The following is a 25,325-nucleotide window of genomic DNA, read 5'->3' as shown; positions in this document are numbered from 1 at the left end:
GTGGCGGAGGGTTGCAGGGGACAGTGGAAGGTGTCCTCCAGGTCATGATGCAGAGGGCAGAAGCTATCCGAAAGCAGCAAATGAAGGAGTGGAAATCTACAGCCTCGTTGCCACCACCAATTCGGTATCAGCTGCATGAGGATGAAATCTACCCCCTAGTCCATAAACTCAGACGCCACCAATGTACGACCAGAGAGTGTCCATGAATGTCGGGGAAACAGACTTAGTGGCACCGGGGCTGAGAGGGGCTGCAGTATGGGGTGATGCCGGTACACTGATATGAACTCCGGCATTGCCAAATCAAGACTCTGTGACCTACTGGATCGCAGTGTAGGCCGGAGGCAGCGTTCAGCAGTGGGACACAGCCACGTGTCGTAGGCTCACGATGCACAGAGTTAGTGACACCAGGGCAGTTGTTGGTAGTGTACGATTGCTGGAGCGAGGTTTTCCCTAAGAATTGTATACCTCCTCCATTTTATCATTTAGAATTAAAACGAATAACTAATTAATATTAATAGTATTAATGGTTTGCTGTGTTTGATTAATCAACATTACTAATTAGTAAATACACGTGGGAATCGCATTTGCATGGCCTGATTGATACGTAAATTAATTTTTGTACGCATACTAATGATATTTAGAATTTATATGTTATATGTTGCTTTTGTGATGTGATTTGTGAATCGTGCTTTAAATTGTGAGTATAAACCGCAATGCGTGTTGCTTTTGCTAGATAAATACACACACATAGAGGGTTTAGTAAGGGAATAACATTTTAATAGTCATTTCCATGTATTAATTACGTTTTGTGTCTCTTTGCTTAAGTTAACCTTTCTGGAGTGGCCACAAAATGTCTGCCATCCCTATTTTGACGGACAGACGAGATACAGAAGTCACTGAGTGAAGTGCGCCTGCGCTAAAAGATGAGCAACAATAACCTCGTCCTGACCCCAGGCAGACTGTACTCGTGAAGGTCGCACCGGGAGGAGTGCCAATCATAAAACAATGAATTTCCTTAACCTAAGAACTGTTATAATTGATGACACCATGGACACAAACCCGTATGGGAATGAACATGCCCTGAATGGACTCGAAACTGTTGCAGTTTATTAATAAATTAAGAACCACATCTAATTAAACATTGAATGTATGAGAATCAGGAAGAATGATCCTGGTTCCACCAATCGGATTCGTTCTAAAACATGTATTGTAACATTTTGTTGTTGATTTTACTATTAAAGAAGTAGACCAGAGAGGGTAGGTACCTCTTGTCGTGCTTTACCTGATTTCCTGACGTTATGCTGACGGAGAGGACGGTGACACTGCTGGACGGCTGCTTGCCAGAGACTCTGACGAACTGATCAGATGCCCAATTAATTGCGAACTGATTGATCGATTTATGGGCATAGAGACGAAAGATCTGAATTTGACATAGAGGACGCCATTTAGCCAGATTAGGTACATATGCGAACCAAAATATTGAATGCTTTATGATTTTCTTATGCTTTAATTAGATAAACATTTTAATTCATTTAAGAACTGTGTCGGGTTATTATTTGAAGTATTTTGATGTACATTGTTTAGAAGAATAAGGTGTCGCTTTTCCCAGCAACTAAGCTGATCCATGGCCTATAGTATGGAAGGAACTGCTAGGTTATAAAGGTATTGAGACCCTGGTGAGGTAGGGATGAATAGGTGAACTTATAGTTACTCAACAAGTGATTGGTGAAATTTTCCTCCCATAATTTCCAGCGCATGGAATAAGAGAGAAAATAAATTTCCCCTTTCTCTCTTTTCTCGAGGACCATTGATCTAAAAAGTAGAATGAATGATTGGTGTTATGGGCCCCACCAGTGAATGAGTGAATGAATGTAGTTGTTGAAGAAGATCTGTGGTCTGTAGATGTAGCGAGGGGTTGGGGCCCTCTAGGGTGTCCGGCCCGCATGTTCAGTGGCTCCATGGCATCTGTTGTTCTGGTGTGGGTCTGGGCTGGGCTCCCTTTTGTGGTGCAGGCTGCCGTCCGACTTTACACCAGGTCAGAGCAGGTGTTAATTTGCTGCTGCTAACGCACCTTATTGCATGTGTCGTGGTCTTTTCGCCAATCTGGCTGGTCATTGAGAATGTTGCGGAGTAGTGTTGTCGCAGCTTTTGGCACGGGAACGCCTATTCTGCATCTCATTAGCGATAGTTGCCGGGGGCGTCTGTGGCGATGTTTTTTGCGGCTGCTATCGCGGGTAAACTGGTGTTATAGGCTGTGCACACAAACTTCTGAATGGGCCGATAAATTTATTGCGACTTTGGCTGTGATAAAGTGCCATTAACTCGGCGATAGCTCCTTGAGAATATGTCCCGTAATTGGGTTTCAACTGGGCAATTTGCTACCACTTCTCTTAACATGTCCTTTGGGGCAAGGATTCCGAACCATTCTGTAAATATTGCTAAAGTCCTATTAGGCTAAGACCTATGCAACGTGACCCCGGTGTTTTTAATGCACCAACTTGCCACTGATAATAGGAGACTCTATCATCAGAAATTCCCCATCCTATCAGGTCTAGTGGGCCAATATGTATCAAAACGTAGTGTCTGCCATTTATCATGCAAACTTTCCTTAATGGGGAACCAAGAATCCCTTGGACATCTTAGGTCATGCTACACCGAGCCAGTTGTTTCTGGCCCAGCGCGCTTTCATAACCCATAGTTTGCCATATGTAGTAAAGATGACTTACTTACATATAATGCATCATACCAGAACAGTGAAAGGAGGGCCCAAATGCATTTCTGACTCTTGCTTAAAGATGACCCCACCCCCGCTCCATCGCTTTGCCTTCCCCACAGTTCCAGTCTAGATGCACCCCTTACTGTACCCGAACAAAGTAATTAGGAAAGTAATTTACAAATGAAAGAGAGCTGTACGCTGCAGAGAAGGAGAAAAAAAGTAGATAGTTAAACGTGTTTAAAAAAACCAAGGGAGACAACTAAAGCTAGGGAAACAACATTATAAGCATGTAATGAGCCTCGAGAGAGAGGTGACATGAAAGCATTTGTTCTAACAGGATGCGCGTGGGAAGAGATTATTCAGACAAGAGATTACGAGTTTAGGAGAAACAAGGGCACGCGCCCCCAGGGGAAATCAGCGTTCTCCTCATGACATCGTCCAGTACTTCACATTCTGGCCATAGTTACAAGGGGGAGTTCAAAGTTCACGGGTCAGTAACATGGCAACGGCAGTGGCTTGACACTGTAACGGCGAAGGCGAAGGCTTTCCGTTTTTTTAAGGTTCATTTTATATAGAAAACTTAACAGCAGTTGATGATGATAAAACACATATTAACTAAATGCAACATCATTTGAAAATATGAAATACATCAACTGTTGTAGAAGAAAACAACCTAAATTCTTGAGGATATAAATGAAACGTAGATCATCCTTTGTGAATGAAAAATAGCGTTAAGGGGTCTATAAAGTGGGAAGGAAGGAAAGGGGGGAAGGTAGACTTTCTTGATCACAGGGAGGTAATGCATATAGCTGACAAGCAAAGTGGATTCAAACGGAAATTGTTTCCCTAGAGCAGTTCCCCTTTCAGTCCTCTACTTTCAGACAATAGATTTCTTTCGGTGTTTGTTGATGGTGCTGAGAACATTCCCTTATTAGATTTAATGCTTTAGGCCTTAAAGTATATGTTGGCTTCCCTTAAGATGCCCTTTAAGCCCCTTTAATAGAATTTAAGGGTAGAAATTTGAAGCAATCCAGTTCTTCTGCCCAAAACCATATTTTCCAATATTATTCATGCTCCCTCACCTGTTTACCACTGCTGGTAGTAACAGAGCAAATGTATAAGTTAGAATGTGTGGTACGTGTTCTCATTGTTTTGTCTCGGATATTCACATTTGGTAGAAATACAGCTGTAGTACCCAGTGGTAATTGTATTCATAGTCTTCAGGATTACAGCTGGGCATTGAGCTGTACTGAAAATGAAACCTGTCTATAAGAAAGACATGGCGGAGTCTGCATGATGGCCCATTCATCCGAAGAAAGACATGGCGGTGTCTGCATGATGGCCCGTCCATCCAAAGAAAGACATGGCGGAGTCTGCATGATGGCCCATTCATCTGAAGAAAGACATGGCGGAGTCTGCATGATGGCCCGTTTATCGAAGAAAGACATGGCGGAGTCTGCATGATGGCCCGTTCATCCGAAGAAAGACATGGCGGAGTCTGCATGATGGCCCGTCCATCCAAAGAAAGACATGGCGGAGTCTGCATGATGGCCCGTCCATCCAAAGAAAGACATGGCGGAGTCTGCATGAGAGCCCATTCATCCAAAGAAAGACATGGCGGAGTCTGCATGATGGCCCGTCCATCCAAAGAAAGACATGGCGGAGTCTGCATATTGGCCCGTCCATCCAAAGAAAGACATGGCGGAGTCTGCATGATGGCCCGTCCATCCAAAGAAAGACATGGCGGAGTCTGCATGATGGCCCGTCCATCCAAAGAAAGACATGGCGGAGTCTGCATGAGAGCCCATTCATCCAAAGAAAGACATGGCGGAGTCTGCATGATGGCCCGTCCATCCAAAGAAAGACATGGCGGAGTCTGCATATTGGCCCGTCCATCCAAAGAAAGACATGGCGGAGTCTGCATGATGGCCCGTCCATCCAAAGAAGGTTCTGCAGGAGCAACAAACATGCTTCAGCCCCAAGGATAATGGGAAATGAAAAGGGTTGGTGGAGCAGGTAAAGCAAACATTTGTATACCTTATCTATTTGCATGACAAAATACTAATCACGTAACTATTCTAAATATTAACCTGTATTAACTGTTTGGAGTGTTACTATTAAACAATATATGCACCTTCATAAACACAAATTGCACGTGGGACTAAATGCTAAATTGCATGGCTAATAATTCTAATGATTAACTGTGGCACGCATATTAACCGCAGGATGTGTTGATAGAGAAAATTGCATGATTTATGTTGCTTTTGTAATGGTTTGTGCTCCTGGTATTGCGGAACGGTGAGTATTATTGCTTTAAATGTTGCTATAAGCTAGGAAAATACTACTCTATATTGGGATTAGTGTGGGTTTAAACATTAGAATCTTAATTTCCGTATATTAATTATTTTTATGTTTGTTTTTCTTAAGTTGCAATTCGGGCCTACTAAGCCGCGATATTCAGACGGAGTTCGGAAGTGGCCACCGTCGTGTGAGCGCGATGTCTACTGCGCAGACTCGGATGGCTCTGAAGATCTCCAGGCGACCTCCAAATCAGGCTACGTGTTCCTTGTCATGGATAGGAACGTGGATGATTGACAGGACTCAGCTAGTGTGAAAGACAGATAAGACAATGGTGACCTGTATCCAGAGGTCTACATGTTGTTACTTCGGGACTTTTCACATGAGAACTATACAAACTAAAGGATGACATGTTGAATTCCCTGAGATTTGAGTTATGCAGGGCTAATAGGTTTCGAGAAATGGTCACCGGTATCAAAATTTAGGTAAATATAATTGTTATGCAAATTTGTGCTAAAATATTGATTGAAACTCTGATTGATTAAATGCTGACTATGCCAATGAAAGTGAATTAATTAGATAAACTAAACATTTATTAACAGAAAATGAGTTTGTGATTCTTTTAATAAGGTATGGATTAAAATTTCCGAAGCTTTAAATGTGTTTTAGCTGGTTCTAAATCAACATCAACCAGTCCAACTTATTGGTCCATCGACCAAGTAGTGGAGTGCCTTGATGTTAAAGTTAGGATTCTATAGGTACTAATGTATATAATGTATATAATGTAAAGTATTTTTCTTCCTATAGGTAATAAGGTACCCCCACATGTCCAGCGCTTCTTTCCTCCTGTGTGCGGATTCGGAGTGAGATGTATGAGTGTTGGTGTTATGGGCCCCACCAATAAATGCGTATATGGATGAGTTAGTGTGATGACGGTCCGTGACGTAGTGAGGATATGTAAATTTGCCCTTTTTCGCTGGAGCAGGGTCCTCAGTGGATAGCGTAAAACATCGACAAAGTATTTCTTTTTCAAATACAGTCATGCACAGCTGGCATTACTTTGTATTTACTAAACTACGTTAAGCCACACAAATTGGCTTTTCATCACTAAGTAAATACCAAAAACAATTATGTGTTGAGCCTGCATTACAAAAGTGATGCAACCCTGATACAAAGTCTTAGTACATCTGCCCCCAATTGTCTCTAGGTAACACAATAAAGCTGAACTCACACTGCTTTCCTAGTTCTCAGCTGCTCTCCCTGTATTATGACTTTCCTATCACCTGGCCAACCCTCACAATTTCCTTTCCATGACAACCTTCCTCTCCCTCCCTCCTCTTCTGCCATCCTCATCCTCCATTACAAGTCTCCGCTCACCATCCTCCCACTCTGACCATTGCTCCTAACTCCTCTCTTTACCCTGCACCCTTATGGGTTCTATCACCACTTCCCTCTCCATTCTCCTCTATTATGGCCCACTTTCTTTACCTCTTCTACTATTGCCCATTCACTCCTGTCCCAACCCTCCAGCATTCTCCCCCTCCCATTATGATTCTCCTCTCACCTACACTGCTCCTCTGGTCCATTCTTCCACCCCCTCTCAATTCTAGGGGTGGGCGGAATTTGAGAAATTCACTATCGCAAACTATCGCGAAAATGTTACAAATCTCCGCAAACACGCGGAAATATCGCGAAGATGCAGAAGTTTTTCCCGCCCGTTCGCGGTATTTTCTGTGTGATCGCGGCTCGCCAACTTACCCTTGCGGTTTCTCACGGGCGCGTGATCTCAATCATCTCATACTCTCGCGGTGCATGATCGCGAGAAGAAAGATGTGATTTTGCGACGAATGAAGTGATCGCGTGACAAATGACGTTAATGCGGGCGCGACCTGTCGCGAGACAGCGCAAATGGCTACCAACAATCCAACATCTCATGGAGAAGGCGACCGGATCGGGAAAACTTGTCGGCGAACGCGAGGATTCAGGTAAGGCGATCGCGCGCACGCGAGAATTAATTTTTTTACCGCGCGAGCAAGAAAAATAATTCCGGAAAGATGCGGTTTGCGGAAATTTTGACATTTTCGCGCTCTCCACGGAACGTGAAAATGTCAAATTATCGCAATTTCCGCGAGTGGAACGGAATTTTAGCCCAGGCCTACTCAATTCACACATTTTCACAAATCCTCTCTTGTGGGACTTGTCTGTCCCACTGCATTCTGCAGGCTCATGCAGCCCTTGACTCCTGAGAAGCAACGCCAAGCAGGCCCCGATACAGGCCTCTCCAAATTCCTCTTGTTCTTCACGACTTTTAGAGCAAAACACGTTTTCAAAATGAAAATATTTGTGGAGATGAGGATAAATCAGCACAGCCACGTCCAGCTCAGTATGGAGCAAAGGGGCACACTAATAAGATAATAGACAAGACATGGGAAAGGCACACATTTAGCAAACTGTAAACATGTACATGGCACAGTTAAAAGAAAATTGCAAAAGCAAACAAAGCTTTGCATGTACATAAACTTTGATTAGGTAAGATTATTAATATCCAGGCCATATGCAGATTTTAATTCTTTGTATGATGAAATCATTTAGAGTTAGGAAAACAAGATACTCATTCGCAAATGCGATTCAGTAGCCTGGTCCACAAACCCTCTGTCTGCTCTGTAGACGCATTGAGGCTACACCCGTTTGTTGTTAACCGCATGAGACTTATTCACGCAAGGTACGCTACTAATCTAGTCCACACTTAGCGACCCGCAATTAGATCACTGACAACTTTACCGCGACGGATATAAACTTCTGGCGTTTCTTTCGCCTTACTGATCATTAACACCTTCACTTACACTGTAGACCCGATTAGCAATACTCACGAGCACCATCTTTAGACTTGCATGGCACATCAATCATACATATATTTACTTGTATATACACTTAACATGATCTCATACCTGGATACTGAGGAGCATATGTTCATATTACTTATAGATATTCCCTTGACGAAGGCCATTGCTGGCCGAAATGCATCGGGATGATGGAACCATAAAACATCCTGCATCCTGGAAATTGTAGTTGTTTTGACTACGGAAATACATGTTATGTTATGAAACCAACAATATAGCGAATTATCAAAAACAACCTGAATAAGAGTATTTTTTGAGCGTTTCTCATTTAAACATTAATAACCTCTGGTGAGGATTCCACAAATCAGTGCCCTGGGGACATATCTCAAAGTCTTTGGGAATGCAGCCAGACTTTCAAGATACCACTCGTGTTCAGAGAGTGACTCCCAGGCGGCACTGAATAAACTTTTCAATATTTTCCTTACACACTGGCTGTGCGCGTACCACTGTCATATATCTTTTATGGATATACTCATATCCGAATAAAGATTTAATTGCATTGAACAGAGTAGGAAGTTCATTAAGAAACAATTTTATTGATAATTCATTATTAATTATGCAACTGATAATTATATAAATTGTGAAATTATCATATTTGTTAAATTATACTTTAGGTGTGTGTTGTTTAGTTTGTAGAGGAATAGGGTGGGAAGTTATTTAAGTAATGATACATTAAATATTATATATTCATTTATTTAACATTTTTGTATATTATTTAATGTGTTAATTGTACCATTTTTTTTATTTCCATTACATTTAAATTGTTAGTGTAGTTGGGAACATAGGGCCTAATTTGATGACGGGTGGACCGCCACTGACAGGCTGTTGGAAGCGGTCTGCCCGACCGTCAGCCTTTCAGTCCCTCCGCTGATGCAGGCTGTCGGACCCTTGTTGGATGGGGGACAGACCACAGCCTCTGGCATGATCTACTGATGCTGACCCAGCTCCCACCAAGTAAAAGCAAACAGCTCTGTCCTGGGGCTGGTTACCCTGAAACATAGCAGGATGCGTCCCTAGGAGATGGTGGTTCCTAGGGCCATGTATGGCTCAAGAAGGGGGGCTCCCCTCCTATTCTTTTCAGGGCCGGCCCGGGGAAGTGGTGTTTCCCAGGGCCCTATGTGGCCTGGGAGGGGACCTGCGTGCCTCCTTTTCCATTTTTTAAAATAAATATTTGGCCCCAGGGAGGTGGTGGTCCCCAGGGGTAGGGGAGTCTGAGGGACCCTCATTAAATGTTTTTTACTACCTGGGAGGTGGTAGTCCACTTGGCTCAGGGGGATTTGCACAGCCACTCACATCAATGTTTCATTGGCCCCGGGGAGGCGGGATTAGAGAGCCTCAGGAGGGGGGCCCTGTGAGACCTCTCCTCTTTTAAAAAAAAAAATGCCTCGGGACCTGGCCCACCCAGGGGCTCTATTCAAAACAAGCCTGGGAGTCAGTGGTGTTTTTTTTTTATTATTGCCATGGATTTGCTGCTCCTTAGTATTTTTGTACATCTGCTCATTGCTGACCTTTATTTTGCCTCTTTCTGCTTGTTTCTCATTTTTATTCTGCCTCTTGCTGCTTGTGTCTGACCTCTATTTTGCCTCTTTTTGCTTGTTTCTGACCTTTACTTTGTCTTTTTCTGTTCATTTCTGACCTTCATTCTGCATCTTTCTATACTTGTTTCTGACCTTTGTTCTGCATCTTTCTATACTTGTTGCTGACCTTAATTCTGCCTCTTTATGTTCATTTCTGATCTTTATTCTGCTTCTTGCTGCTCATTTCTCACTCATTTCTGAACCCTAGTCTGCCTTTGCTGCTCATTTCTCACCTTTATTTTTCCTCTTTCTTCTTATTGCTGACCTCTATTCTGCCTCTTTCAGCTCAATTCTCCCATTTATTCTGACTATTTCTGTTAATTTCTCACCTTTATTTTGCCTCTTCCTGGTCGTTGCTGTCCTTCATTCTGCTTCTTTCTGCTTTTCTTTTCCCCAGGAACCCTGCAGTCCCAGCCAGCTCCCAGCCTCTTGCTGGAGCTGGCATTGCTTTCTCATGCTGAGAGCTGCTAAACATGCAGCGCCCTGTGTGTGAGAGCAATCGTTTCATCTCTTTCCCCGCCCTCATGTCTGCTGGCACGGAAATAGATGAAACCTCCATTTCCAGTGGGAGTGGGCACTTTGACACCTTTCGCCCTCTGAAACCAGAGTGTTTGCTTTGGATTGGCGGGAGCTGTCACAAAACTCAAAAAACTCTTTTCCTATGGAAACAAAGTTCTAACTATAACTACCTAGTGACGACTGGTAGTAGATAATGTATATCTGGTGGGAAGGTGGGACTTTCAAATGGAGATCAAATATATATATATATATATATATACACACACACACACACAAACACACATAATATATATATAAATGTATACATATTCACTGCAAAAAACAAAGGATAAAGTAACATTACATTTAGGTGAATATGTCAGTAACAACATTAACTTTTTTAAATAAGAAAGTTGGTCTAAGAAGTCTTTTTCCACTTCAGCACTGAAAAAACCTAGGGTTAAAGTAACGTTATAGTTAGGTGAATATGTAAGTGATATGACATTAACATTTTCAACAAAAAAAAACTGTGATTTACTAGTATTAGTTAGCAACCATAACTTGTGCTCCCGCCATGCACTGTTTATGACCTCACATATGAAATCACTGATGACATGTTCTATGGCATCATTTATTATATCACTGATGACGTCTCAAATCACATAATTGATGACATCATCCAATGAGTGTGCTAGTTTGTATTACAGTTTACATTGTGACGGGTAGCGACTATATTACTTTTCTACGTAATATTGTACAGGTTGGGTCCAGCTAATCGGTGTAAGTGTTTACAAAATGCATGTGATCTTAATGCACCAAAGCTGTATAGAGGTATTGAGCATGTTATAAATGTTTGCATTCAAGAGCAACTCTAGGTGCAAGTGACAGCTGGCTTGTATTAATTATGGTCCACATAACTTTTTGGTTGTGAAGAATAGGTTTTCAGCAGGATAAAGATTCTATGTAGAAGATACTAACTTTTGTAAGCAGCCTTGAGTTATTCGGTAGAATTGTGCCTGCATGATATTATATACTTAACATAGAAGAGTGCATGCACCAGGTACTAACCTATGTACGTGTGCTTGTATTGCTTCAAAAGATGGGCTATCTGCAAAGTTCTCACCACAGTACGAAGGGTGCAGGTAGTATGATTTTCAGCACCTTCAGATCTTCGTTGTTTTAGTATCAAATAGTATCTTTTTGGACAACTGTTGCATAGAATGTACACTGCTCTTAGTAGATTATTTGTAATACTCTGTGATGGATTTCTCATAAGAGTTTCAATGTTTGCAAACAGTGTGTTAGAGAACTCACTCCATAGAGTAAACATTGTTTACAGTACTCAATTCCCAATTGATATCAACATCATGTCTTAATGTAGGTCCGGTGTGTGTCTGGGGTTTGATACAGATAAAAGCTGTCAGTAGTAGGGCATTTGTTTTGGAATCGACATTCACTATTTTGGCTTTCTCCAAACAGTTGTATAGAGATTGAACACTGTACTCGATGAGGGTTTCACATATATCTGTGGTTGATTGTTAATGTGAACTATGCTAAGTGTAAAGTGTTTGCTATAGGGTCAATGATGCACAAAATACTTGTTTTAAACATCTAAGGGAGTTGTTTCTGTGTTGTTGATGCCTGATCTTCTCCTGAGCTATTTTGAACTTACTGTCAGACCGCTAATGCCATAGTAGTTTATACAGCAATATGTGGGAAAATTAAACTTGGATGATGTCATCATTGATGACATCAATGATGTCACTAAACATGTCATGATTGATGACACACTGGCCTGGCAGTTCGGGCTGGAGTGTTCCCATTGGGCACAGGGTCAAGCCTTATTTGAATATGGCTGGGTTCCAACTGGAATGGCATGGGGAGTAAAAAAATGATGGATTTAGGCCCATATCACTGCACTGGGGTGAATGTATGGCATTGTTCTGCATTCTGTCCATCAATTGTTCTTTTGGCAACTGTTGAGTGTATGCCCAGACATGGGTCCTGTGCTCTCCATGCCACTGGAGTCAAACTATCCTGGCTGATGAGGGGTGAAACCCCGAAACCAGTCCTAGGATGCTTTGTTCCATTCCAGGGAGGGCCTGGCCTGGCAATTTGGGCTGGACTGTTCCCATTGGGCACAGGGTCAAGACTGATTTGCATATGGCTGGGTTCAAACTGGAATTGCATGGGGAGCAAAAAAATGATGCATTTAGGCCTGGATATCTGTACTGGGGTGAATGTATGACATGGTTCAGCATTCTGTCTATCAATTGTTCTTTTTACATGAGAGATCATAAGCAGTGCATGACAGGGGCTTAAGTTAGAGTTAGCGCTGCTGACTATAACTGAAGACTTTCTATGTTTCTTAGTTCAAAACATAAATTTTATCACTAACACATTTACCTAACTTTAACTTTAACCTTTGTTTTTTTCAGTGAATTTCTAAGGTGTTCAATAAACAAAACAGATCTTTTTATAACACCTAATTATAATGTTACTTTAAGCTTTGGTATTTTTCAGTGCATTTCTAGGTTTTATTTAACCTAAAGTAATATTTTATTACCATATATAAAGCCAACCCCCCACCACACATGGCCACAGGACCTAATGTTTTTTAAAGAGAAGGGTGGCCAAGTGGCCCCCTTCCCCAAGCCTCTTTAAGCCCATTAGGCCCTGGGGACCCCAGATCCTTTTTTAGATCGAGCCCAAGCAGTGCACATGCGCCTCCTGTGGGACATGCTGTATTCACTATGTGGGCTTTCATTCCATCTCTCGATGCTGATTTGTTAATGTGTGTGTCATTCTGAAAAGAGTGCTTCTGTGTGGTTTGTTTTACTTATGTGTCCCACCTTCTTTTAGCTATTTCCCTCTCCAGAAGTACAGACCTATTACTAGTCTCCTTACTCTGCAGTGTTTTTCCCTTTGTGTTTGCACACTCTTTTGATTGGATGTTGTTTTTGTGAATGATAGGTGACTCAAAGTTGGTTCCCCAGTTCCAAAGTCGCCAGTTCTGGCCGCTACACCACATCCTCTCCCTGTTTGCTGTCTCTAAACAGAGATCGTTGATTTGGGGACATGAAATGCCGAGCATCATCATATTGATGGAGCAGTGGCTGCATCTGGCTTTTATCTCAAAATTGATGTCTATAGTACTTTCTTACAAAAGCAGCCTGCTGGCGGTAGCTATTTTATTTAGACTTTGGCGGGGGCAGGGATTGCACTTGCTTTAATAATGTGCAAGGACCGTGTGGAAAAAATAACTCATAGGAAATGTGTTGGTTGTTATTTGTGTCATAACAATAATTTCCCACTTTATCAATCTGTGATCTTTTGGAAAATAACTGTATTGTCACTGCCCCTCAGTTCCTTTAATATAGCCTTATAGCCCGCAGTAGCGGGCTATACTGGCCATTAAAGGCCCGCTCCAGCAATAAAGGCAAGAGCCAAAGGCGAGGGCCTTTAACAAGGGAGAGGGACTTTAATGGCCGCTATAGCCCAGCTACGAAGGACTATAAGGCTATTAGAACATTCTGCCACTAGAGGGCAGAATGTTCTAACAAATAAAACAAAGGCTTCTCGGAGCCGGAGGGGTTTTAAATCCCCTCGGGTTTCGAGAGGCCTTGGTTCACAGCAAAGATTACGTGGAATGTTGCTCTGAGGGCTTTTATTGGCCCGAAGAATCACGGAGCACTCCATTGTATTAAATGGACTGCTACACATTCCAATGTTGTAATAGAGATTACTTCAAAGCCAATATTAACAACAATATTAAAACAAGACAACTTCAGGCAAAGCATCAAGCGAGAGCAACATTTTCTGCAGCCACTTTAATGGCACAGATTGGTGAGGTGAATTATTGAACTTCAAAAATGAGGCTTTTTGTGTAACTGATTTTAAATTAATAAATGTAATCTTTAAAACAGAAAAATTAATCTTGTGGCCTTTTCATTATGGCTTCCAAATGCCTGGTACCTTATCTGTGTAAATGCATTCAACATCACTGAACAGGCCTTTACCAATAATCAACGGTCGCCTAGAGTCTTCAGGGATTCGTTACTACTTTCACTACCCGATTCTCTCTAATCTTGCATGAATGATGACACTTTTGTAGCGCTGCTCTGCATAATGCATCACCTCAAGGAGCTTTAGTGTCTCATGCAAGCATGCCATTTTAAAATAAATGTGAAAAGGTGCACAGACAAGCAATACTGTGATTCCAAACAACTGTGTTCAAATAGTAGTTCAAACAGTGTTGATAGCACTTCCTCTAGACAACAAGTTCCACCCTTGTGAGCTTCCAGTGCTGGATTGGCAAAGTGGGTATTTGGGCTCTGAGCCAGTGTCTCAGTGCACTCTGTACCATTTTGTAGGTTGAGCCTAGTGAGACATGACCTATTACTAGTCTCCTTTCTATATGTAACAGTTAAATGTTTCTTTCCAATAAACCCCCTCCCCAAAGTGGAAGATAACCAGAGAGCCAGCAGCCTGCCTGCCTGCCTTGGTGACAGTCACAAGCAGCCCCCTCACCCCTTCTGCCCCACTGGCAGGATCCTCTCTCTGACACTCTGGTGTCAGACTTGGAGATGTTTGTTTTCTAGGTCCTTTCTGTAGTAAGCCAATTGATCCCACCACTGGATGTACCAAGTACAGTTGGGAGATTTACCCAGAGTGACGCTTTCAGCTCCCTTTCTTACGGGTTAGTGGTAGACTACAAGTTATTGTCTTTCAGTAAGGCTCCTACAGGGTCCAGTAGCACTGTATTTGTCATATGCACTCGCCTGCAACACTTGTATTTCGTTAGGGAAATCTGACAACCTAATTATAAAGCATGCTACCCCCAGTTTTCAGCCAGAAGATCACCTTCAGGCTTGAAGATGCCTTTGTTCTTTTTTTGTGAACCGACTGAACGGATGGATATCTCTAGTGTTCTGGGGTGATAATATGTGTTCAACTTCCAGTTTTTTCCCTGTGGGACCCAGTAGGACTGGAAAAGAGTTAGTTTGATTTACCAGTCTTTAGTGGACACATGCTGTTTAAGAAGATTCCAGATGGTCTCACGCAGTCCCAGTTTTTTAATGAACCCTCTTTTTAATGGCGTCCTATTAAATGCACAGAATCTAATTCTCCTGCTCTGCAATTAGGATATCTGGATGAACTTATTTAGGATTTTGTGCACTGTATAGGAGGTCAGCTTTTGGTCAATTCTTACCAAAGTATGGATACCTGGTGGTCTAACTCCCCCTCCGCCAGGCTCGCCCTACCAGCTTGTAAATATCATGTTGACACCACTACATAGGTGCTGATAAGGCTTGTTGTGCACCAGGTGTTTTTTTAATGTTAATAGATTCCCAGAGCCTCTGAGGTCATCCCTGTGTAGTCTTAAAGTCGACTACTTTAAAAGCTCTGAAGTGAAGACATTTTGAGTGCCGTCATTATCCAAGATGATGGCTTTTCATTAGATGACTATTTGTCCACTACAAGTAGTGTTTTGTTTCTTGACTGTGTGAGTGGATTATCAAAACAAATATTTTGACTACATTGATAGTGTTTCCTCTAACATTAGGACTTAGCTGTTCAATACTCTTGCAGTCGCACACAGAATGTTATAGTGCTCTTGACACTACCACAGCACCAGGGCATCACCTGAGCCCAACTCATCCCCACCCGAGCACCAACACAGCACCGCCACCTCAGCATGATTCAGAACAACAGCATCACTCAACAACACTTCAGCATCATTCAGCACCACCTCCGTATCACTCAGCATCACCTCCGCACCAGCACACCACCACATCAGCACCACCTCAGCATCACTCAGCACCACCTGAACATGATTCAGCGTCACTTAAGCATTACCTCCAAATACTATAACAAACACACATTAGAACAGGCAGGAAGAAGTTAGCAAAACCAAAGGGGATGATGGACAGAGTGTTGAACATTGCAAGCACTCACCCCCAACAGATCTGGGTTTAATCCATCATTATTCTTTAGCTCACTCCGTCACCCCTAGATCAGACATGGCCATATGCTAGGCAGGAAGAAGTTGCCAGCACTGCAAGGACAAACATACGAGAAGACATTTTCTTTATGTTAATTCTTTTTTAATAGGGTCATTCAGTTGTACATAATGTCTTCTTGGTTATATATAAGGTAACAAAAATGCTAAAACACTTTTTTATTATCAACATGCTGTGGAGCAGCCACACTCCTCTACAGCATAGCTGAAAGACCATGGCAAAGCCAATAGCTCTGGCTAAACACTTATAAGGTCCTAAAGGTGAGACCCATTGGCTATGCCAATGCTTGTTTTGAGGAGGAGGGGGACCAAATGGTCTCCCTACACAAGCGTTAATAGGCACGGGGACCCCATCTCCCTGGCCCTTTTTTTTGGGTAAAGGGGAGGTGCGCTCCCCGAGGCCTGTGATTGCTTAGGGAGGGGGGCTATGTGGCCCCTTCCAAAAATCTGCTAATTTATTATTCACTTTTCCCTTAAAAGATCACCCCATTCTTCTCTGTGAGGGCTCTTTACTTTTGTTTTTAGCGTGGTGATGTCCCTAGAAGGGGATAGGAGTACCAACAAAAAATTATAATGTTGTAGGGACCTGCAGAGAGTGTAACAGTCCCCAAGCAACTTAAAAAAAAATTAAAACAGTCAGTCACCTGGGTCATTAGATCCATTACCCCAGGAGAACATACCATACTTTTTAAAAACACTCATAGCTGGAGCTCTATTCTCTGAAGCTGGAGTGCAAAGACTTCTTCTATTATCAACATGCTGTGGAGCAGCCACACTCCTCTACAACATAGATTAAAGACCATGGCAAAGCCAATAGCTCTGGCTAAACACTTATAAGGTCCTAAAGGTGAGACCCATTGGCTATGCCAATGCTTGTTTTGAGGAGAAGGGGGACCAAATGGTCTCCCTACACAAGCATTAATAGGCACGGGGACCCCATCTTCCTGGCCCTTTTTTTGGGTAAAGGGGAGGTGCGCTCCCTGAGGCCTGTGATTGCTTAGGGAGGAGGGCTATGTGGCCCCTTCCAAAGATCTGCTAATTTATTATTCACTTTCTCCTTAAAAGATCACCCCATTATTCTCTGTGAGGGCTCTTTACATTTGTTTTTAGCTTGGTGATGTCCCTAGAAGGGGACAGGAGTACCAACAAAACATTATAATGTTGTAGGGGCCTGCAGAGAGTGTAACAGTCCCCAAGCAACATAAAAAAAATTAAAACAGTCAGTCACCTGGATCATTAGATCCATTACCCTAGGAGAACATACCATACTTTTTAAAAGCACTCATAGCTGGAGCTCTATTCTCTGAAGCTGGAGTGCAAATACTTCTTCTGGTTGTTTTTAGGATGGTGTTTTGTGGACTACAGAAATTACCCCGCATACTACCTGAGTATGATTCAGCATCACCTAAGCATTACCTCAACATCGGCACACCACCACCTCAGCACCATGCAGCACCACCTCAGTCTGCCCTTGGAATCTGGCATCAGTTGATTTTCCCCTAGTGACTATCGTCTGCTTGTGTTGTAATTCAGGTACTATTTCCCAATCTACAACCTCCACCCTATATCTGTTTATGTCCCCATAAAAAAAACTATAACAAACACACATTAGAACAGGCAGGAAGAAGTTGCCAGCACTGCAAGGTCAAAAATACTAGAAGACATTTTCTTTATGTTCATTCTTTTTTAATAGGGTCATTCAGTTGTACATAATGTCTTCTTGGTTATATATATAAGGTAACAAAAATGCTTATGACACTTTTTTATTATCAACATGCTGCGGAGCAGCCACACTCCTCTACAACATAGCCTAAAGACAATGGCAAAGCCAATAGCTCTGGCTAAACACTTATAAGGTCCCAAAGCTGAGACCTATTAGCTTTGCCAATGCTTGTTTTAAGGAGGAGGGGGACCAAATGGTCTCGCTACATAAGCGTTATTAGGCCGGGGGACCCCATCCCTCTGGCCCTTTTTTTGGGTAAAGGGGAGGTGTGCTCCCCGAGGCCTGTGATGGCTTAGAGAGGGGGGCTATGTGGCCCCTTCCAAAAATCTGCTAATTTATTATTCACTTTCCCCTTAAAAAATCACCCCATAATTCTCTGCGAGGGTTCTTTACTTTTGTTGTTAGCTTGTTGATGTCCCTAGAAGGGGACAGGAGTACCAACAAAACGTTTTAATGTTGTAGGGGCCAGCAGGGAGTGTAGTCACCTGGGTCATTGAATCCATTACCCCAGGAAAATGTACCATACTTTTTAAAAACACTCATTCTCTGAAGCTGGAGTGCAAAGACTTCTTCTGGTTGTTTTTAGGATTGTGTTTTGTGGACTGAAAAATGTTAAAAGAAATACTCACAGATATATTGGCTTGATTTAGTTTTTTTAAATACAACCTGTCACTGACTCTTTCTTCTAATGTTTTCGAATTAATGACTATTTCGGTTTTGCCTGCAAATCCATATTTTAAAAATAATATTAGTTTTTTTAACCCCTTCTTCCAGCCACCAATATCAGCAGATCTCTAATAACTAGAACTCATGCCTCAGAGTAACTTTAACTAGTGCCCTCACCATGCCCTGCTAATTACACCTCATATTACATCACTTATGACATTAGGACATTTCTTTGCGTAAAATGTTACGTTCCCACTGACATTTTCAACTAACTATAATGTTACTTTAACCACATGTATGTAATACACACACACACACATATCTAAAATCTTTGACAAAAACAAAGTTGAAAATGACTATAGCTAGGAGCTAGGTATAATAATAAGCTCCTAGTTTAAGTAAAATCTGAAATTCACTGAAAAACCAAATGATATGGTGAACTTATAGTTAGGCATTGTAATAATACAAAAATTATTATTTTAAAAGAAAGATCTTCCCGCAGGTGGTGGACTTTGCACAGAAAAGATAGGAGAGATGGAGGTCTTTGCCTGAAGGCAAGTTACAGAATACCAGTTTGTGGTATGTAAGTAGTAGTTAGGTAGTACTACTTCACGGACTGCAAATGCAGATTGTGAATAGGCCACAATATTTCTAATTTCGCTCAATGTCCCTCGCTTGTGTGCCCACACCGTTGCCTCATTCAGAATGTATGGTGTTCATCAGTATGCTGTGTTTTTTACAGTTTTGTGGATATATAAAAAATTCTGGACTCATTTAAAATATGGAGGTGGACCACTGCAATATTTTGAGATCCTCTCCTTCTTGGCAGGGCAGATTTTTCAATATAGAGCCCTACCACAAGCACTTTACCGTAAATGCATTCCAAGAATTCTGCCATGCCTTGCATGGTATATCTAGAAAGGAAAACTGAGTTTTTAAAGCAGGACTTCCAATGCTGTGAGCAGGGCTGACGTTAGGGTGGTGCAGCCGCACTGGGCGCTGACACGGGGAGGGAGGCACTGTGTAGAGCAATAACACATCATTTAAATATACCTGCTGCCGAGCTCCTTGTGCATCCTGCTTTCAGGCAGCAATAAAAATGTAAAGATAACTCTTGTGATTAATGTTCCTGCTAGAGAGAGGGATTGGAGTTTTGTCTAATGGCAGTTTTGACTCGTCAGAAAGTAGTGCAAAGGGTTAATATGCCTGCGGCAAAAAACTCCCACTGTGCAGATCAAAGATTTGTATTTTATGTAGATAGCTGAGTGGATTAGTGCTTTTTCACAGAACTCCTTTTGTTACTGCAGTTCATAAGATCCAACCCTAATACAGAACAGTGACTGTTATGAACTGCCATTAAAAGGCTGCGTGCAATCTGCATTAAAAAGGTTAGGACGCTATATGCTTCCCCCCAGTTTTCATGATCTATTTCTAATATTTCTCAAAAGGGTTTGTTTGGGTAGATATACATTCTTATTAGTAAAGCCAGCCTTTGCCAGTGCCTTCAAACACATGCAATGCATGTGAGAGAAGGGCTTTGGAGAGATGAGGGGCACTGTTGGAGGGCGGTAGTGTGGGAATCCGAGGAAGAGGTCATGGGGTGGAGGGGGGAGCTAGGGAGAGATGAGGGGCACTGTTGGAGGGTGGTAGTGTGGGAATCCGAGGAAGAGGTCATGGGGTGGAGGGGGAGCTATGGAGAGATGAGGGGCACTGTTGGAGGGTGGTAGTGTGGGAATCCGAGGAAGAGGTCATGGGGTGGAGGGGGGAGCTAGGGAGAGATGAGGGGCACTGTTGGAGGGTGGTAGTGTGGGAATCCGAGGAAGAGGTCATGGGGTGGAGGGGGGAGCTAGGGAGAGATGAGGGGCACTGTTGGAGGGTGGTAGTGAGGGAATCCGAGGAGGAGGTCATCGGGGCGCCAAAAAAGATTGTCACACCAGACACCACCAGCGCTAGTTGTGTGTCTGGCAGTCCTGTCACAGTGGGTTGTAGGTTAAGAATTTTACCCATTAAACCAGCCAAGGCTCCACATGGGGGTTCTACTTCTCTAAATGAAACTTGCTGTTTGAATCGCTGCTTCCACTGTGCTTGATTTACAAAGGACTAGTTTTTAAATTCGTCATTCGAGCCTGTTGTATAACTGCTAAATTTGGAGTGGATTTCCATCATCACCAGGAAATTTGCAGTCTTCACTTCTTTCCACCAGAATTGGGACGCAATTTGCTCGATGGAAAATGATGCATGCATAATTGTGAAATAGAAAATGTAACATTTATTTTCTCCACAACGAAACATTTTTCTGTTAAATCTAACCCCCTCCATACATATACTAGAAATTCTACAAAGTCTGCCTTTTTTTATCCAAATTTATAATTTATTTCAGAAAGTGTTTTTTCCATCTAACCACTATTTAAGTGCAAAATGTCTGCAAATGTGGCCAAATCTTGATGCGGCCTTTCAATTGAACATCTCCTGTGCTTAATTTGAGCAGGTGGTTGTAGGTGGTAGCCACTGGCACTCAAATTTTGGGGATCGGCATCTATTTTCCTGCATCAGACATTTACAGAGAGAAAGGGAGAGAGAGAAAAACAACAAGGAAAGACAGGGAACGAGAATGTTGGAAGAACCATCACAAAGGGAGAAAGTAGGGGACGCAAGTGTGATATAAAGGGGAGGGAGTGTCTAGTAGCGGATTGAAGCGGCAGGAGAAGGTTTAAGAGCAGCCTTGGTATTCGGCGCGCTGACATTGAATTAGCCCGGCCGCAGACTTCAGAACAAGAGCCCCGGGCCCCAGCACTCCTTCTTTTACAAATGAAGCACCGAACATCTTCGTCTAGCAGAGTTGGTGTAATATGCCCAATAAGGTATTACAACACTGCGCTTCTAGATATGAGCGGTACGATAACTCCAAATCTGGTACAAACGGGCGCTTATTCCCGATGTGGAATTACCAATTGTAAAAAGTTACCACATATTGGAAAACTGATGCATAAACCTTATTATAATAATAGTTTTTTTTAAATGTAATTATAACTAGACACCTGCTTAGTTATATGAGAAAATAATAAGGGGCATATGTGCAAGCCACTAGCCTCCACAACGTCACTTTTATAATCGCTGTGATGGCGATAGGGGCTTAGCCTTATTTACAAGGCAGCGTTAAGCCACTTAATGTGGCTTAACGCTGCATTGTAAATAAGGCTTCCTTTCACGCTGTGGTTAGCGTGAAAGGGGTGGGCAGTGGGTGTTGCGGTAGGCGTTCCACCGCAACACCTATTGATTTTGACACTGCCAGCTATGTACAAGGGCAGTGTGCATAGGAGGCAGCGCTAAAATTAAGAACAACTTGGCGAAACGAGGAGAAATGCATTATTTCTCCTTGTTTTTGCATTTTTCCATGTGTGTTGCTTTGTGCAGCACACATGGAAAAAGCAAAATGCCAAGGACCTTCCTGTACATAAACAATCTTTTTTTAAAAAAATCAATTTTGTGACTTTCATGTGTGCTGCATTAAGAAGCACACATGAAAGTGACAAAATGACATGTCAGGATGTTTATCTGCAGGAAGGGACACCTTCCTACACATAAACAATCCTCTCCTGCACGCAGGCACCCTTGCACTCTGGTGCAAAGGTGCCTGCGTTGGCGCTACACTGCTAAGTATAGCGCCATCACACGGGGATACGCAAGGCTGCACCATATTGTTGTAAATATGGTGCAGCCTTGCGTTTGCACCATATCGTTGTAAATATGGTGCAGCCTTGCGTTTGCACCATATCGTTGTAAATATGGTGCAGCCTTGCGTTTCAGAAGTGGCGGAGTGAGGCGCTAAGATAAGACGTCTAACGCCTCCCTCCGCCACTTCTTTTCTACATATCCCCCTAAGATTTTTATTTGAGCCTGAGATCTAGGTTCCACATATGTTAAGAAACAGACTAAAGGGTTTGGACAACTCAATCTTCTTTCAAAAAACCCCAAAAAGATAGTTAATACATTAATACATTTGATATGGATTTTTGCAGGAAAATGTTCCCATTTGCTCCTTTTCGTTATAGTTTACAAATATTGTATGTGTACACGCTCATCTGCCCACTGGACAGCAAGCTCGTTCTCCCCTGTTAGGATCGGGGTAAAATACAAAATCACAGATCTTAGGTCTGGTTAGGCAAGAAACGTCACTCACCACGCCAGGGCTTTCAGACTGGAGCTGTTGAGGGTTCATCTCTGAGGTGAAAGAGTTCGACTCTCTCCTTACTGAACGGCGAGGAGGGTGTCTTCGGTGACGTCTCTCTACTCTTCATGATTCTAGGACGTTTTTCTGCTAACAGAGGTGAAAGGACACGTTCTATTTATCCACAACTGGTGAGTAGGCGATGGCGACCCTGTGAATAAAGAGAGACGCTCCCGGGGGGGGGGGGCAGTAGGGTAATTACGGATCATCCTCCGGGTGCACGCGCACCTGCTCCTCTGCACGGATGCAGACCAGACTGTTGAGATTTAGACTCTCATTAACTAGGATTACGGTAAAGGAAGATAATCTGAAAAATGGGAGATGTGATTATTTTTCTACAGAATTTTATTTTTAATTAATGACATTTCTTTGGGGTTACCAGTGCAACACATGCCTATACTTTAAAGAGGAGTAATTTGTCATTAATAATTGTTTTACCAGCTAAGGCTATGCACGTTTTTAAACGTGCCCTAATTTTCTGAAATACTATGATTACTACCCATAGAGCTGACGTTTTCTAGACGTAGAGTCTCACATCAGCAGTTAATCTTTCATGTCCTACTAATTTATTGCAAAAAACCCATGGGCAATATAGATCCAGGCCCGGAATTACTTAGGGGCATATTATCAAGAAACGGCGTTAAAATTATCGCCGACTTAAGCGGCGATAATGGGCTTGATAATATGCCACAGAGAATTCCCATAGAAGCCCATGTTCTGGTGTCAACATGGGCTTCTATTGGAGTTCACAAGGGCATATTATCAAGCCCATTATCGCCGCTTTAGCGGCAGTTTTCTGCCGCTAAAGCAGCGATAATTTTAACGCCGTGCTCGATAATATGCCCCTAAACTCTTGCATCAAACACGCATGCGCAACCCAGCCCAATGGAGCAAGTAGTATTTACTAAGTAGAATAGTGGAGGGTTTGCATTATTTTGTAACGCTTGGGTGGGGCACAATCTGTTTTGCACCATGCGGCGTGAAAATGTATTTAATATATGTAATGTAGGTGGAAACACGCAAACCCTTAGCAAAAATCATGTAATGTTATTTGCTATTTTCTCATAGACAGGCGTAGCGTACCGCAAATGTCAAACCTCATGCATGGTCCACGTAGGAACAAAACCCGGGAAGCTCCCCAGTATATAAAGGAGCATGGGGTATATCACACATTACTCTACAGCCATGGAAATCACACATCAGTACCACAGGCAGACACTTCAACAGCACAGCGTCCTTAGAAGTCCAAACAAGCAGAGGGTGTTTTGGAGGATCACACTCAAATCAAAGGGAGGGCGATGTCATCAAATTTTAAAGACTGAACTGGTCATGGTTCTCCTGAATAAAAAACAGAATGACCCGATTTGGAGCCCAGTACGGCACGCCATACCTTCCCATTTGAAGCTCCTGGCTGTACTATATCTGCTTGGATCAGAATCTTACCAAAGCACTTGGGCCAGGGTGACGGGCACTTTTTCACAGGGCATTATCATCCTTTTGCCAACTCTACCCGACACCTTCATTCAAATACCTCCACAGTATCTGCACTTCCTAAATACGCTTGAGGAGCAAATACTGATCAAACAAGAGATTTATCAACGTGCCCAATTTCCCCATGTTCATGGTGCTTTAGATTGTAGCTGAGTTTTGATAGTACCACCACCAGCAACTGCTTATATGTATCACAACCAGGAATGTACCTACTCCATTAATGTTAAGACCATTGTTGATTCCAACTACAGTGTTATCAACATTTTTGCTAAATATCCAAGTGCTCATAACTCTCATAACCTTTGGGCATTCAGCAATTAAGCATTGGTTTAAAAGTGGCATATAAGAAATGGTCTTTTTGTTGGTTTTATATATGCAAAAAAGAAGCAGAGAACTCTGGGTAGTTCTCAGGTTTAGGTGGAAACCAGCGCCTATATAGAGCACTCTCAACACCAGCAACACACTAAATTTGCTCACCTCAAATGTGTGCTTTTCTATCAAATTCTTTAAGCGTAGGATCAGCACAGTGTCAACCACACCAAGATAGAAACGGACAAAGTCTTTTACCATTTCAACAGCAAAGTTTTTAAGCAGAGGATTAGCACAGTGCTATCCATGCCGAGCTGTAAAACGGCTAAAGCCTTTTACCAATCCAGGCACAGTATTACAGCTTTGGATTGGTATAATACCATCCAAGCCAACCTGAAATGAAGAAAATCATACCCTGACACGTGTTTTGCTCTCATTAGAGCTCTTCAGAGTGGTATAGCTTTGTCCAGACACAAGGGAGCACCCAGTATAAGTCAAAAGAATATCCTTTCAGGCATAGAGAAAGGCATAAATTATGCAAAAAAGAAGCAGAGAACTTGAATATCCATTCAGGCATTAAGTGAGGCATAAATTATGCAAAAAAGAAGCAGAGAACTCTGGGTAGCTCTCAAATTTAGTTGGAAAGCAGCTCCAGCACACTCAACACCAGCAACACTCTAAATATGTTCACCTCAAATGTCTGCTTTTCTATCAAAGTCTTTAAGTGTCGGATTCGCACAGTGCCATCCACGCCGAGATAGAAAGTCTTTTACTATTTCCACAGCAAAGTCCTTAAGCAGAGGATTAGCACATTGCTATCCATGCGGAGCTGTAAAATGTCCAAAGCGAATTGTCTGGAAACAAGCCCAATGCGACTGACTCGTTCGGAAACGTTGA

The 25,325-nt window shown here is 42.5% G+C and overlaps 1 protein-coding gene across 1 annotated transcript in view; it reads right to left on the bottom strand.

The window, feature by feature from the left end:
- LOC146796908 (olfactory receptor 8U9-like) overlaps positions 1 to 22,692 on the bottom strand; it is a 47,014-nt gene extending 24,322 nt beyond the window's left edge. Inside the window, exon 1 of the mRNA XM_085630259.1 lies at positions 22,581 to 22,692. Coding sequence (XP_085486385.1) covers positions 22,581 to 22,619 — 39 coding nt within the window. The 5' untranslated portion in view covers positions 22,620 to 22,692. The remainder of the gene's footprint in view (positions 1 to 22,580) is intronic.
- Between the last annotated feature and the right edge of the window lie 2,633 nt (positions 22,693 to 25,325).

Source organism: Triturus cristatus, chromosome 10 (genome assembly GCF_964204655.1).
Source record: "Triturus cristatus chromosome 10, aTriCri1.1, whole genome shotgun sequence".
NCBI classification, from domain to species: Eukaryota; Metazoa; Chordata; class Amphibia; order Caudata; family Salamandridae; genus Triturus; species Triturus cristatus.
This window is presented reverse-complemented; position numbering and strand designations above follow the sequence as displayed.